The following is a 14,446-nucleotide window of genomic DNA, read 5'->3' as shown; positions in this document are numbered from 1 at the left end:
CTTTATCTCCCTTCTTTGTCGCTTCTTTTCGTGTTGTGATACCTTTTACGTCACCCCAACCAGCGCATCTCGTGACCTCCACAGCGAGCGGCTGCACTAACCCCAAATTTTACAGCGACTCACTCAGTGAGGCTACGCTAACCCCCGAACCTAAAATCCATCCCCGCAAACGTCTTTTTCCTTCAATTGTCCTCTGCATCAATTGCCTTTTCATCCTTTGTTTGATGTAAAACATGGCTCCGAGTGCATCATCGCACGCGCGCAAATCATCGGGGACTACAGATTCTGTTGGAAGAGCGGGAGGAGGGAGGGTCTCGAAGAGATCGGATAACGCGTGAGTCTGGATGAACCCTGTCCTTGCTTGCCCCCTCACCTGGTCATCTCAGTGAAGCTCTTTCTCAATTAATTTCTCCGACTGACGCAAAGACAAATAGCTGTTCACGATGTCGGAAACAAAAGATAAAATGCTCAGGTTCTCATCCTTGCGACGCGTGCAAGAAGCGCAAGCTCTCATGCGAATTTGATCAGCGCGACCAGAAGATCCTCGTCACTCGTGGGTAAGTCTTATCCCCGCCTCAATCAGAGCCTACGCTCACGCCTTTACAGCTTCATTCTCGATTTACAACAACGCGCTACGACCAGTCAATCTCGTACAGGCACTGCTGAGTATGTAACGCCTGGCTCATTGGATACGAACATCAATGTCGGCGGGCCGTCTGATCATGGTGAGTCTGGAGTTCATCGAACTTGGTCCATCGTTGACATTGGGATAGCAGAGGCGCCGCCTCATATGTTGTCGCCAGGAGGGGATGTATCGGTATCGCTTCCTCCAGATGATTCCCTACTCGATAGTCGGAGCAGTACGAATAGTGGTAGCAAAGGGCTGGACCCAATTGCTTCCGCTCTCGTGAACCCTCTATCCGCAGGGCAGTCCAAGTTTATGGCCTCTGCGCAAGGTCGCGAATGTGAGTTTAAAGCCCCAAACTCATGAGCCTCAATTAACATGGCAGTTTACCTCGGCACATCATCGAATTGGTCCTTCACCCGTCGCGTCCTCAGTCTCACCCACGAATACATCCACCAAAGCCCAATCGCCGCCGATAACCTTCTCTTCGATGGTCTAGCCTACGATCTCGGGTGGGATGGCTCTCGTATCGCACCAGCACCCGATCCTCCCATCATGCCTAGCCTCGACCATGCGCTATTTCTCGTCAACACGGTGAAATTCCATTGCGGCCAATTGTTTCACCTCTTCGACGAGGAAACATTTATGGGTTACCTGCATGAGTTTTATAATGATCCGACGACTCATATCGCAGCTGCAGACCTCCGTTACATCCACCTTTTACTCATCTTGGCCTTTGGCAAAGCCTTTGCCGAGAACAATAATTACCAGTCTAAAAGACCGCCTGGTGCTGATTATTTCGTCACTGCACTTCGATTGCTACCAAGTATTCACATCCTTGTTTACGAACCGCTCATATCGACCGAGATACTCTGTTGTATAGCGTTGTACTTTGAGTCGCTCGACTATCGCCACTCATCGCACGGATTTGTATGTTAGTCGCCGATGCCAGAAACAGCCTGCTAACTTCACATAGATCGGACAAGCAATGCGAGTCGCGTTGGGGCAAGGTATGCACACAGACATGCCTGTAGACCAACTTGGCGAACGCATCGTTGAACGAAGTCGGAGGATATGGTGGACTGTATACGTGCTCGACCGCGAGATGACATCTCTCATGGGCTTGCCTCAGTCCGTTCACGATGACGATATTCATCCGGCACTTCCGCACTACGGAGGGTCGACGCAACGGGTGGCAGCTTTACATATGCAGATTCGGCTGTGTCGGAGTATTGCTTCTGTCGGAAGAGGTATGATGACCCCAATAATGCACTTAGTCTATGCTAATACATTGTCCAGGAGTATACGGAGCAAACGGTCGGCTCAACAAAAAGTTCCTCCTCAGCACCAAGAAAGTCCTCGAAAACATCGCCGGCCTCGCAGACGAGCTACAACAACAATTTCCTCTCGGCGTCGACAAAGCCATCAACGGTGTCTCACGAGTAGCAGGCTACCTACACACCCTTTACCACCAATGCATCGTGCTCGCAACAAGACCCTTGCTCCTCTGCTTCCTCAAGATACGCTTCGAAACACCAGACGCCATAACAGAGGCACTAAACTCATCTCAAACTGTCTGGAACCTGATCAAGATGTGCATCGACTCTTCATACCAGATGATCAACATTCTTGGCTGTTTGCAAAGTCAAGGTCTGCTTGGTAAAACCACTTGAGATTTATCTCGCTTTGAAGCTCTTACTGACTGTTTGCAGAAGCGTTTCTACCGTTTGATCTTGAGTCGCTGTTTGTGTCAAGCTTCAACCTGCTTATCGCACCGGTTCTGGATCCGAGATTCTCTGAATATGATGCGACGTTTCGGCATAAGACCTCAATCATCTTTAATGAGATGGTTAACAAGGGGAATCTCATCGCTGTGTTTCGGAGGTCGGAGCTTCAGCAGCTTGATGATATGCTGAGTTGTCTATCTCGCGAACACAATGATACCACGCCGATACCGATCGATGGTCAGATCATTGGAGGGACGATACCTGATGATAATGATGGTGCTTTGCAAGATCCGAATGATGACAATGAGACGATGGCTTCTATGCTCCCTGGGATGGATGACCTGGGTATGGATGCTTGGTTCACGACTGCCCAAATGATTGACATGGCGAATTCGATTGCAAACAGCGATACGGAGTGGGTATCGCATACAATGATGGAGCATGATATCTGGTAGAGAGGACAGGGGTATTGGGGAGTCCTTGTCATTTGCGGAATGGAAAAGTAAGCTGCTGCGGATTATTTAGCATGCTAACGGAGAACCTTGATCGATTTCCTGGCAGATGTTCGCATGAGGTTCAAATAAAAAAGAGAAGGAAGGAAGAAGCAGAACCAGTTCAACAACAAACTCTCTCAATAGAATCACAAGGCTTTCAGAAAGACTTCTTATCGAAGCTAAAGCTTCATTGAGGAGTCATTTTGCAAGCTTTGTGATTTTATTGATAGCGTTTGTTGTTGGGTTCGTTCGCCATGCTGCCCAGTGGTTTCAGCCTTTCAGCTACCGGGTCACTGCACTACGAGGTTGTCCAAGAAGGAGGATGATGGCTTTTCTTTTTTACTTTGAACCTTATGCCAATGTCTCCCTGGATATCGATCAAGGCAGGATGGTCAATAACTGGAGCTTATTATTAAATTATTAATATACTATAAGCCTATCCCAAACACCAGTAAAGACCGCGACAGGGTATCGGTATCTACGCAAGTCTGAAAGATCATAATCACCCTACAGCTCTCTCCAACTTCTCCCTCAGTGCCATCCACGACCTGGCCACACTTCCACCATTAACCCAATCCTGCTTCTTCCTCTCCACAGCGTCCAAACTTCTCAGTGTCTCGACAGCTCTCTGCTCCTCGATATCTCGAGCCGAAAACCACGTTCCGTGCAGACCGTATGGCACACGTTGTGGAAGCCTGACCTTGGCTACGACGTCACACATGTTCTTAGCGTCGACGATCCACAGTTCCGACATAGAGGTAGGTGGACAGTCCCCGTTGGGCAAGATTTGAGATTCGTCGAAGACATAGAAGAGTAGATAGCCAGCATCTTCCTCCGTAGCTCCGGCTCGGGGCACGAAGCGTGGCTCTTGGGCGAAGTGCTTCGGAGGAAGACGGAAGATCTTGATAGGATCATTCTCGGCTTGCGAACCAAGAATCTCCTTGACGGTCCTTCTGTCGATACAGCCGGTCACCGGTCTGGTGTTCATCTTCTTACCCCGCTCAACTAGAGTCCTGGCGTCCATCTTCACAATAAGATCGACCTTGTCGGCTCTTCCGAGTGCTACGCCGAAGCAGGATGTCGATGTGCTGCAGCCGTAGATGTAACGAGCGTCTTGCATCTCTCGATCAGGGCGAACGGAGGGGAATTCGAAGGGGATGGATGAGAGGGCCCATTGGTTCGTGACCTTGTTGGTGGACTTGATAGACATGTTGAATTCGTAGTAGTACAGTCGACATTGGCTGTAGTCATCGGCTTCGTCGACAGATGAGAAGTAATCACCACCTAGGACCTTCTTCTCGCTAGGGGATTCCAGCATGGGTGCTTGCTCGAATCGACAGATATCCTTCTCATCCCATTGGCGCTCAAACTCCCCGGCAGGCTGAGTGTTCGAGCGCTTCGATTTCACTGGAGGCAGGATGTTTCCAGCTGTGTATACCACCGTAGAGGAAGTCATGCGGCAAGCCAAAAGATTGACAGACCTCGTCTTGCTACCAGTCTTGGTATCCCAAGTATTCGCCGTATGAAAGATGCAGCAAGGCGCTGTCTCAAACCATCTCACACCTGAAGGTTCATGGCGTGGAAAGACACCAAAGCGCGAGGGTTTCGAAGGGTCGTATGCTACCACCTCCTTGTTCCTCGCTAGGTTCAAAGGATCAAGAGTCAATGGAAGGTCCATGATGACTGTATGGGCGCGCGATGCTCCAAAGTCGTGCATCATCTTCGCGCCCGACACACCAGGTACAGCTTGGTTGACAAGTCTTCGCCTTCTAAGAGCATCGACATCAGTCTTGGGGAGGACTGAGTAGTGCACATATGGCGGTAGGAATGTGTTGTGGTAGAGAACCATTTCTCCTGAGATGGGGTCGACCTTGGGATGTCCTGTTGTCCACTCTTTCATGGACTTGAAAAGACCTGCTCCGCCAAATGGCTCGCCCTTCTCTTCTGACAGATTCTGCTCGGGCTCACCTTCAGCCTGGAGACCATCGTACCAGCCAACGGTATCCAACGAAGGAAGCTGTATGCGCATAGGTGGACCACTTTCGCATGTTGCTAACGCTCGGCCATCATGATATAAAATGGCTGTGTTGGCGACGCTGGTGCGCTTCAAAGATTGTTGTGATCCTGGGAGATTTGAGAGAAATACTAGAAACATTGTCCTGAATGTCGCAAGCATGATCTTCAGAAATGATGATAGAGGGTTGACGAGAGTTGTGATACTCGGCATGATAGGTGACATGACCGACGTAGTCTTTCGAGACAAGTATAAATCAGTGAGGATGTACTGATTGACGAATTCCGGAACGATCTCTCCATTTGACGAAGCCTTTCTGAACAGCACCCCAGAAAGCATCCCATCACCGTCAAACCAATGCGCATCTCGACCGAGATCTTCATGGCTAACTGGATTCCCACCGTTGCGAACATACTGTCCTCCCGTAAGCTCCGAAGGAATACATCCGCTGAAGGTACACGGTGTAAGATTTGTGGTTTTGTGAATCGGTGCAAAATTACCGATAAGATAACTGTGAGAGGTGAGTATGTTTGCTACAAATGCGTGAGACAAACTGACGGATGACGAAGTGGTTGTGGCTCATCTGAGTGAGACACTGCACCCGTTGCGGGAGCAGCCTGCTGGAATGAATTCATGACGATGTTATGAGGCTGATGTTGGTTTTTATTTTCGTCATGCGAAACCATGAAGAGTTGTATATGGCAATTGGGAGTAGAGCATCGCAGGATCAATCAAGACATGAGGCAAAGCAGCAGCATCCAGAAAGGCATCATATTAAGAACTACCACCAAGTCTCATTAACGGCTACTTCCTACGGGAAATCCTGATATATGCTAAACCGTCGGATACTTCGGCATCCAATAAAATGGAGATGTCCATCGATCACAGAACAGACGTCAAAAGCAGGTAACGGTAGCTTCAAACCACGAGATCTCATCGTCTCAATCGGTGCAGGATAACACGGCAAAGTCCAAAAGACCGAAGGCCGTAAAAATAAAACAGGGGTCCTTTTTTTGGTGTGTAGAAAAGTTAATGACAAGTAGACTAAACTAAGAAGGCGAAGCAAAAGTCTTGACGTCAACGTTTACCTAACACGGCAGGGGTACAAGACCTCTACACCAAAAATATTGCGGGCTTTTTAATTGTTAGTGTCGAAATGGAATTCCAATGTCAATTCTTCCCTAACAAAACTCTACTCTCCTTTTTTTATGACTCGAGAGTAAATCCTTGATTGACGTCGTTTGTTTTCTCGACCATCACCACATACAGTCAGTCACAATGGGATGGGAATATGCCCAAGTGTACGTACTTTCTTTTTCACCGTCACCTCGTCTTTGGCTTACCATTCTCATAGGCATTTAAAGTACACGATACCGTTCGGCCTTGTGCTGTTCGCCGTGTACAGACCGTTGTTGTCAAAATTGGATATCTTTAAGCTTGCGTTTATGATAACAGTAAGGACTATTCCCCCTCGATTGAAGGTCTTGAAAACTAATTCTTATCTAGACAGCTGTTGTGTCTACAATGTATGTGCGCTTCGCGCATCCCCTCTTCTCTATGCTGACATCAGAAAAGCCCTTGGGACTCTTATCTCATCAGAAATCGGATATGGACTTATCCACCTGGTGTTGTTTGTGGACTGACCGCGTGGGATATTCCCGCTGAGGAACTATTTTTCTTTGTGATCCAAACGCTCAACACGTCTCTTCTCTACATGCTCCTCAGCAAAGCAACCTTCCACCCCATTTATCTCAACAAAGCGAGCACTTGGGGTAAGATTGCCGGTCAACTTCTCTTCACCTCCGCCATCATTTTCGGCTGGGTACATGTTTCGCGCGGTGGTGAGGGCATGTACATGGGCCTTATCCTGATTTGGGCGTGTCCATTCCTCCTGTTTCTATGGTAATGCGCGCTTCCAGTCTTTTGTTTCACTTGGCACAATTTGCTAACCTATCGCAGGACCATTTCATACCAGTTTATTGTGAATTTGCCGTGGACCAATACTCTGCTACCAATTGCTCTGCCAACAGTTTATTTGTGGGTGGTTGACACTTTTGCGTTGCGACGGGGAACGTGGAGTATCACGTCAGGCACCAAATACGGTGTCGTTCTTTGGGATGGCCTCGATATCGAGTAAGCTGATAATTCTGCTGTAAGGCGAGCACTCGCTAACAATTATTAGGGAAGCTGTTTTCTTCCTTCTTACTAATACCCTGATTGTCTTTGGTCTTATTGCAAACGACAACACTTTGGCCATTCTGGATACATTTCCTGAACATTTCCCCAAGAACAAGGGTCTCCCAACTCTTGGATTAGTTGTCCGCGCTCTTCTCTTACCACAAGAGAAATATGACCAAGAACGTATTTCCGGGCTTGTCAGCGCGGTTGACCTTCTCAGAAAGAAGAGCCGCAGCTTTTATCTCGCGAGTGGCGCCTTTGAAGGAAGACTTCGAATCGACCTGATCCGGCTTTACGCTTTCTGCAGAGCCGCCGACGATCTTGTCGATGAGGCTCCTTCTGTTGATGAGTCGAGAGCCTCGATTGCAAAGTTGAGGCAGTTTCTGAACATCGCCTATGAGGAGAACGAGGAAGATATCTCGCCCCGACTCCGTGAATTCGTCACCTCCAACTTTCCCAAGATGTTTCATATGGCTCTTCTACAACTACCTACCTTTTATCTGCCCAAGCATCCTCTCGATGATTTGCTCAAGGGGTTTGACACTGATCTTCTTTTCGACCGCAAGGCCGGCAAGTTCCCTATTGAAACTACCGAGGACCTGGATGTCTACGGTAGTCGTGTAGCTGGAACAGTCGCTGAGCTCTGCAACCACCTTATTCTTTACCACACTCCTGAGACGATATCCCCCGAAGTTCAACGCGAAGTTGTAGCTTCTGGGCAAGAAATGGGCATCGCACTACAGTACGTCAACATCGCCCGCGATATCAAAGTCGACGCGGAAATCGACCGCGTCTACCTTCCTCTCGCCTGGCTCAAGGAAGCCTCTCTCACACCTGAAGATGTGATCAAGGCGCCTTACGGTCCTACCATCGAGGGTCTGCGGCAAAAACTGCTTGACCGTGCTTTTGAAAAGTACAACACTGCAAAGATAGCCATCGAAAAACTTCCTGCAGAAGGAAAGGGCCCTATTCGAGTTGCTGTTGAGAGTTACATGGAGATAGGACGTGTTCTTAGAGAAACAGGACCTGTTCTGAAGAAGGGACGGGCTACTGTTCCTAAGAGTCGACGAATTCGGGTTGCTTGGTCTGCATTGAATCAATAGCGGTGCATTGTTGGACTTAATATGTGGTAGAAGGTATTTTAGATATTCATAGATTATTCATTTCACACCTCTCAATTTGGCTCATTAGTTGAGCTGTAATCTCATCACAATTCAACTTCAACATCTTTCAACTTTACTTTGAATTTTTCAATGAGCTACCTTGATGTCCTGCCAAGATGATGCATACGTGTCGCCAAGTTGCAAAAGTGAAGTTGTAAAAAAGCCAGATCGTTGAAGACCCTTCTACCCGAAGTAACCAATGGCAGAACACGCTTTCTCGGCACTAAAGCAGCCCAAACCAATCCAGTTAATGATCAACAGTCCATCAAATAGCCTCGACAACATCTTCAAGACCCGTTATCCAAGCCACCAGGATGAATTAATAAAATGACTCACAATCCAGGGTAAAAGAACTGCGCCCCGATGGAATTCCAGGGTAGCTTTTTCACATGGAAAATAAAGCGAGTCCGAGTCCGAACCAATTTGATTAAAAAGTGGGTATATCTGAAATGGAAGACGTCATTGACTCTATACTCAGCACATCAAAAGTCGTTGAGCGGGTGAATTGTGTAATATTCTCACATCAATCATCCCTCACTATCTAATATTCAAAATGAGTCAACAGCAAAAGTCGGTTATTGTGATAGGTATGGTTACTTACTCGTTTGTCGATCACTGGAGCTAATGAATCCCTAGGTGCTGGCGTTGGAGGCGTTTCGACCGCTGCGCGACTCGCCAAGGCTGGTTTCAAAGTTACTATCGTTGAAAAGAACGATTTTACCGGTGGAAGATGTTCTTTGATCCATAAAGATGGCTACGTGAGTTTCGCATGCTACCATTGTTGTGTTGAGCCTATTCTAACATCTCGCAGCGCTTTGATCAGGGTCCTTCACTGCTTCTACTCCCTCGCTTCTTCCACGAGATCTTCCAAGATCTAGGAACATCTCTTGAATCCGAGGGAGTCGAACTATTGAAGTGTGAGCCCAACTACAACATCTGGTTCGGAGATGGCTCATCTTTCGAGATGTCCACTGATCTTACCAAGATGAAGAAGGCCATTGAAGCCGTCGAGGGCATTGATGGTTTTGAGCGATATCTCGGATTCCTTCAGGAGTCGCACCGTCACTACGAAGTCAGTGTCGAGTCTGTCCTACGAAGGAACTTTCCCAGCATTTTGAGTCTGGCTCGTCCTGAGGTTCTGTTCAATCTGTTCAACATTCATCCTCTTGAGAGTATTTGGACACGAGCGAGCAAGTATTTCTGGACTGAGAGGCTTAGAAGGGTGTTTACCTTCGGAAGTATGTACATGGGTATGAGTCCTTTCGATGCACCCGGAACATACAGCTTGCTTCAATACACTGAGCTTGCAGAGGGCATTCTGTACCCCAGAGGCGGATTCCACAAGGTAAGCTTGCTTCATGTTGTCAGTGACCGTTTTCATACTAACAACATTCCAGGTCGTCGAGGCACTAGTCAACGTTGGTCAACGTCTTGGCGTAGAATACCGTCTTTCAACTGGTGTCAAATCCATCTCCATCGACCAAGCAACCGGCAAGGCTAATGGCGTTGTCCTGGAGAACGGCACCCATCTTTCCTCAGACATTGTCATTTCAAATGCAGACCTCGTCTACACATACAACAACCTCCTCCCCAAGACAAGTTACGCCGACTCACTATCAAAACGCGAGACATCATGCAGTAGTATCTCCTTCTACTGGTCCGCCTCCAAGATTATTCCCGAGCTCAACGCCCACAACATTTTCCTTGCCGACGAGTACCAGGAGTCCTTTGACAGCATCTTCAAGGAGCACCTCATTCCTACAGAACCTTCCTTCTATGTTAACGTTCCTTCGCGTATTGATCCTTCAGCTGCTCCTGATGGAAAGGATGCCGTTGTTGTCTTGGTTCCTGTTGGTCATCTTCTATCAGACTCCGCTGGAACACATCGGGGTCTGTCCAAGTCTGGAAACTCTAATCTTCTTGAATCTGGTCAGGATTGGGACAAGATGATTTCTCTTGCTCGCGACACTGTCATCAAGACCATGAAGGCCAGAATAGGAGTTGATCTTGCTCCTCTTATCGAGAACGAGATTATCAACACTCCTTACACATGGCAGGAGAAGTTCAACCTCGACAAGGGTGCTATTCTGGGCCTTAGCCATTCCATCATGAATGTCCTTGCCTTCCGACCTGGTACTCAGCACTCCAAGTACAAGAACCTCTACTTTGCTGGCGCCAGCACACACCCTGGCACTGGTGTTCCTGTTTGTATTGCCGGTAGCAAGATTGTCGCCGAGCAGATTCTCAAGGACTCAGGATACAAGAAGAGTCAGATCCCTTGGGCACAGGATACCTCCAAGTCTCCCAAGAGTGGACTTGACAAGCTTCACGATTCATCCCTTACACTCTTTCACGCCTTCTTGGCTGCTCTCGTTGCAATGCTGTTGGCTTATTACTATCTTGCCATTGCTGCTAATTAGCGATCTTTTGATACCGATATCTTCATTTTGTTGGGAACTGGTAGTTAAAAACCATAGAATAATACACTCTTCTATTCACTTGAGCCACTGGACCTCTGAAGTCGTGTTAGTCTAGAAAATAAAGATACACGACATGAGCTAAATCGGATATTATTCGGCCATCAAGGTTGCATTATCAGATTAATCAGTGATATAATAAATGCTACGTGCCGATACAAGTTAATCCCACGGCTATTACCGCCTGATATCCATGTCGTCATCTTGGCACAAATCATCGATCAGCCTCATGATTCTCGACTCTCAAACATCTTTAGCGGAGATTCCCATGCACCCTCCGAGAATCCCGTTTAAGTGATCGACGCTACGGTTACCGGCAACTTTCTCGCGTCTACGTCTAGATCGCGTGGTAAAAACGTGAGGGTGTGGGCCAACTCCTACGTCAACGTCATTGACTTTATCAGCATCCTAACATCAAAGTCGCATTGACTCTTGAATACAGTCTTCATGACGAGCACTCGGCAGTTACTTGCCGTGAAGGCACGGGAGGTTCGGTATGAAGTCATGGATGGTTAGTTTGACACATTGTTTGAAGAATCTTGGCCATGCACGATTGCATTTAAGGGTTTAATAGAGCTTGGCTACACATCCTCTTGGCTCTACTCAATAACGCTGTAGAACTATTGCCAGTGACACGAGAAACAGTACAATTAACGTCTCTTCGTCCAAGCTGATCGTCATGATGGTTGAAGGTCTCTTTACTCGCAACAATGCGCTGAACGTCAATGGTAGGTCTTTCTCGAGTCCGGGTACCCCTGAATACCACTAATTGACTCCAATAGGCGACTCCCTGAATGGCCAGCGCAGTCAGATAAACATCACCCCTCGGGGTTCCGACTGGTACTTTACCGTCTGCGCTGTCATGACAGTTTCCTCCATCGTCTTCGTCGGACTCGGACTGCGAAAGCCACGAACCCATCGTATTTTCCACTACATCACCGCCTCTATCACCATGGTCGCCGCCATTGCATACTTCACTATGGGTGCCAACCTGGGCTGGGCTCCTATCATGGTTGAGTTTCATCGTGGAAGCCATCTCGTTGCGGGCAATTATCGCGAGATCTTCTACGTTCGCTATATCGACTGGTTCATCACTACTCCTCTGCTTCTCATGGACCTTCTCCTCACCGCTGGCATGCCTTGGCCTACAGTCCTGTACGTCATTCTCGTTGACGAGATCATGATTGTTACTGGTCTTGTTGGCGCTTTGGTCAAGAGCTCCTACAAATGGGGATACTTTACTTTTGGTCAGTTCAATGCTCGGTCCTCACAATTGAAACCCACACTAACATGCTGTAGGCTGCGTCGCCCTTGTCTATATCGTCTATCAACTCGCCTGGGAAGCCCGCAAGCACGCCTATCACGTTGGCCAGGATGTTGGCAAGGTATTTGTAACGTGCGGTAGCTTGACAGCTGTCGTCTGGATCCTGTACCCCATTGCCTGGGGTGTCTGTGAGGGCGGCAACATCATCTCCCCTGACTCTGAGGCTATCTTCTACGGTATCCTCGACCTTATCGCGAAGCCTGTCTTTGGTGCGCTGCTCCTCTTCGGCCATCGCAACATCGACCCTGCTCGCCTTGGACTCCGAATTCGGGATGTTGATGAGCGTGTCCTGCCCGAGGGTCCCAATGTCAAGCCCAGACAGCAAGGAACTGCCAACAACGGCGCTGTCAATGTTCCCGAAGCTTCCACCAGTGCTTAAGCTGAACCTCAGGCTGAAGGTGTAGACTTGTAACAGGGTCTGGCACAGGCGATGATAATCATTGAAACGATAATGTTAGTAGGCAACGTCCAAGGTCGTTTGGGGAGAACCTTGCCTTTTCCTTTGATGGATTGACAGAGGTCACGTATTAACCTTGGTCTGATGATACCCGGCAGTCTTTTTGAAGCACGGATATGGAAGTCAGTAATTGGTCTTGTTTAAATCTTGTTACATGTTCAGTTAATATTGTAATTGCAATAATATTTCTCTATTATTGTTCCCAAGTATCCCAATTTACACGGAAGTGCTTCTGCCTATGGCATTCAGTAGTCTGATAGAAGGAAAGAGTCGATTGACAAAGATAGGAGAATCTATTCCAGTGCTAAGTATAACGTCGATCGACTTCGTGTGATCTTCGGGTCAACCTGACCAATAAAGCCATTGGATGTTACCATAAACAGTTTTGAAGAAGCCTACCTCTTCCCTAACCATTTACATATTTCTATCTTGGCGGTAGTCAGTACGCTTGAGTGTTAAACTTCGTTGTTTTTGGGACAAGAAGGTCCATGCTTAGCATATTTGGCTCTGTCATCCAGTCTGCTGCATTCTGAAACACTTGATATTCGAGCGTGTAAGGCGTATTGGCTGCAAAAGAACGGTCCCGCTGAGGAAGCCCGAATAACCCCCCATGCTCACGATATAAAAGCCCTTTCATGATCTCCACCATAAAAAGCCAACGATTTCCGCAGCCCGTGCCGCATGACGGATCGCTGCACCAGAGAACACCCTTGGTGCTTTCGTTCAAGATGGGATGGTTAGGGTACCGATCTGTTGGAAATGTAATGTTCGCAAGCCAGTTCATGCCGTCCGCACCATTGGTAGCTAAATCAATTGTGACTTGAAGGACGACATAATTGTTCTCGAAGAACCAATAGTAAAGTGCTCCGCAATGGCGACAATCATAATCGTGGTTCTGACACCGATGGAAGTCCCTACCTGCAAGGAGGGACTGGTAGACTGGCGGACCGGAGGCTGGGAAACAATCGCATTTGTCTGATGGTAAAGACGAAACGATGGATTCAAGTTGAGTTGAAGCGTGCTGGCAAAGTCCATCGTGATGGATTTCCTTTAGTTGTTTCAATAGCCGCGACTTCAACGCTTGCATTCCAGGGTATTGCTGAGGAGCAATCTTTAACAGAGGAAAGGCTCTGGAGTACACCACACAGCCGTCCATAGACGAGTAGTTCCCGACTTCTGGGCGATATCTTTGGAAGGCTAATCGTTCTTTTGAGTCCATGCTGTTCTCAGGAAAGTGCTCGGGGTCTAAGCAACGAAAGCGGGAATTCCCTTCGTTATGCACCTCGATCTTGCCCGTGACTTGGACATGCTTGCACAGGGCGTATTCGCCTAGTAGTCCCACGCAGATATCATGTTCTCTGCCGCCCTGAGGAAAAAGAAGTTCTGGGTGTGAGACTTGGCATCCTTTGCAGTGAACGGGTTGCCAGAGTTTTCCCAATCTTGCTTCCAATTCACCGGAGTCGAACAGCGTACTACATGGTTTGCATAACGACCGTCGCAGGAAGATCCATTTGATGCTGCGTAGTTCTTCGCATAAAGGCATGGTAACGTAGCAGCGCGGCTTCTCATGATGCAGAATCTCCCAATGGAAATCGTCGAACTGAGAGTCGTCGGCCAGATTGCGCAGGGCCTGGCAGGTTTGACGGACCATATAGAGGGAGCTATGCGGTAAAAAGCACATGGCATAGATCAACAGCTTAGGTGGGAATTGCAATAGTCCAGACTCCGAGTTCTTTCGATGTTCTAGCGTCTTGGGCTTAAGCGGCTCTGGAAGACCGCCATCTTCTGGTACTGGTGTGTCTAAATGGGACACTGGAAGACCAGCATCTTCCGGTACGGGTGTGTCTAGCTGGGAGATTTTGCTTTCATCGGCTCCCAGGACGGGAATGCGATAAGTGCTCTTTCTGGGCTTGAAATAGTCTACCAAGCGTTGAGCGAACGATGGTGAAAACTGCGGAGTTTGTGGTTTCACTTTGAAGCGACGCAT

The 14,446-nt window shown here is 48.1% G+C and overlaps 6 protein-coding genes across 6 annotated transcripts; 4 read left to right on the top strand and 2 right to left on the bottom strand.

Moving 5' to 3' along the window:
* Nucleotides 1-233: 233 nt before the first annotated feature.
* Nucleotides 234-3,285, top strand: B0J16DRAFT_398520 (uncharacterized protein; the record flags this gene model as incomplete). Its single annotated transcript, XM_046132394.1, has 8 exons — nt 234-311; nt 502-557; nt 607-725; nt 774-965; nt 1,011-1,555; nt 1,602-1,875; nt 1,925-2,284; nt 2,338-3,285. 8 exons carry the CDS (start codon nt 234-236, stop codon nt 2,805-2,807), a joined length of 2,094 nt encoding a protein of 697 aa, XP_045982557.1. The 3' UTR covers nt 2,808-3,285.
* Nucleotides 3,286-3,348: 63 nt separating this feature from the next.
* On the bottom strand, nt 3,349-5,495 carry B0J16DRAFT_355519 (carotenoid oxygenase; the record flags this gene model as incomplete). Its single annotated transcript, XM_046129419.1, has 2 exons — nt 3,349-5,371; nt 5,419-5,495. The coding sequence occupies 2 exons, from the start codon at nt 5,493-5,495 to the stop codon at nt 3,349-3,351; spliced, it is 2,100 nt and encodes a 699-aa protein (XP_045982556.1).
* A 643-nt stretch (nt 5,496-6,138) lies between these two features.
* On the top strand, nt 6,139-8,207 carry B0J16DRAFT_304174 (Squalene/phytoene synthase-domain-containing protein; the record flags this gene model as incomplete). The annotated part of the gene is made up of 5 exons (XM_046124712.1): nt 6,139-6,161; nt 6,215-6,314; nt 6,431-6,762; nt 6,820-6,993; nt 7,043-8,207. The coding sequence occupies 5 exons, from the start codon at nt 6,139-6,141 to the stop codon at nt 8,139-8,141; spliced, it is 1,728 nt and encodes a 575-aa protein (XP_045982555.1). The 3' UTR covers nt 8,142-8,207.
* Nucleotides 8,208-8,718: 511 nt separating this feature from the next.
* Nucleotides 8,719-10,621, top strand: B0J16DRAFT_398504 (phytoene dehydrogenase; the record flags this gene model as incomplete). The annotated part of the gene is made up of 4 exons (XM_046132393.1): nt 8,719-8,788; nt 8,838-8,959; nt 9,013-9,546; nt 9,599-10,621. Exons 1-4 carry the CDS (start codon nt 8,755-8,757, stop codon nt 10,619-10,621), a joined length of 1,713 nt encoding a protein of 570 aa, XP_045982554.1. The 5' UTR covers nt 8,719-8,754.
* Nucleotides 10,622-11,360: 739 nt separating this feature from the next.
* Nucleotides 11,361-12,381, top strand: B0J16DRAFT_319723 (uncharacterized protein; the record flags this gene model as incomplete). Its single annotated transcript, XM_046125532.1, has 3 exons — nt 11,361-11,406; nt 11,461-11,925; nt 11,978-12,381. The coding sequence occupies 3 exons, from the start codon at nt 11,361-11,363 to the stop codon at nt 12,379-12,381; spliced, it is 915 nt and encodes a 304-aa protein (XP_045982553.1).
* Nucleotides 12,382-12,898: 517 nt separating this feature from the next.
* Nucleotides 12,899-14,446, bottom strand: B0J16DRAFT_267921 (uncharacterized protein; the record flags this gene model as incomplete). The annotated part of the gene is made up of 2 exons (XM_046123463.1): nt 12,899-14,241; nt 14,281-14,446. 2 exons carry the CDS (start codon nt 14,444-14,446, stop codon nt 12,899-12,901), a joined length of 1,509 nt encoding a protein of 502 aa, XP_045982552.1.

The sequence above is a fragment of the Fusarium flagelliforme genome (genome assembly GCF_020744385.1).
Source record: "Fusarium flagelliforme strain FIESC 12 MPI-CAGE-AA-0113 chromosome Unknown B0J16scaffold_4, whole genome shotgun sequence".
NCBI classification, from domain to species: Eukaryota; Fungi; Ascomycota; class Sordariomycetes; order Hypocreales; family Nectriaceae; genus Fusarium; species Fusarium flagelliforme.
Note: the sequence above shows the minus strand (reverse complement) of the source record. Positions and strands in the feature narration are given on the sequence as shown.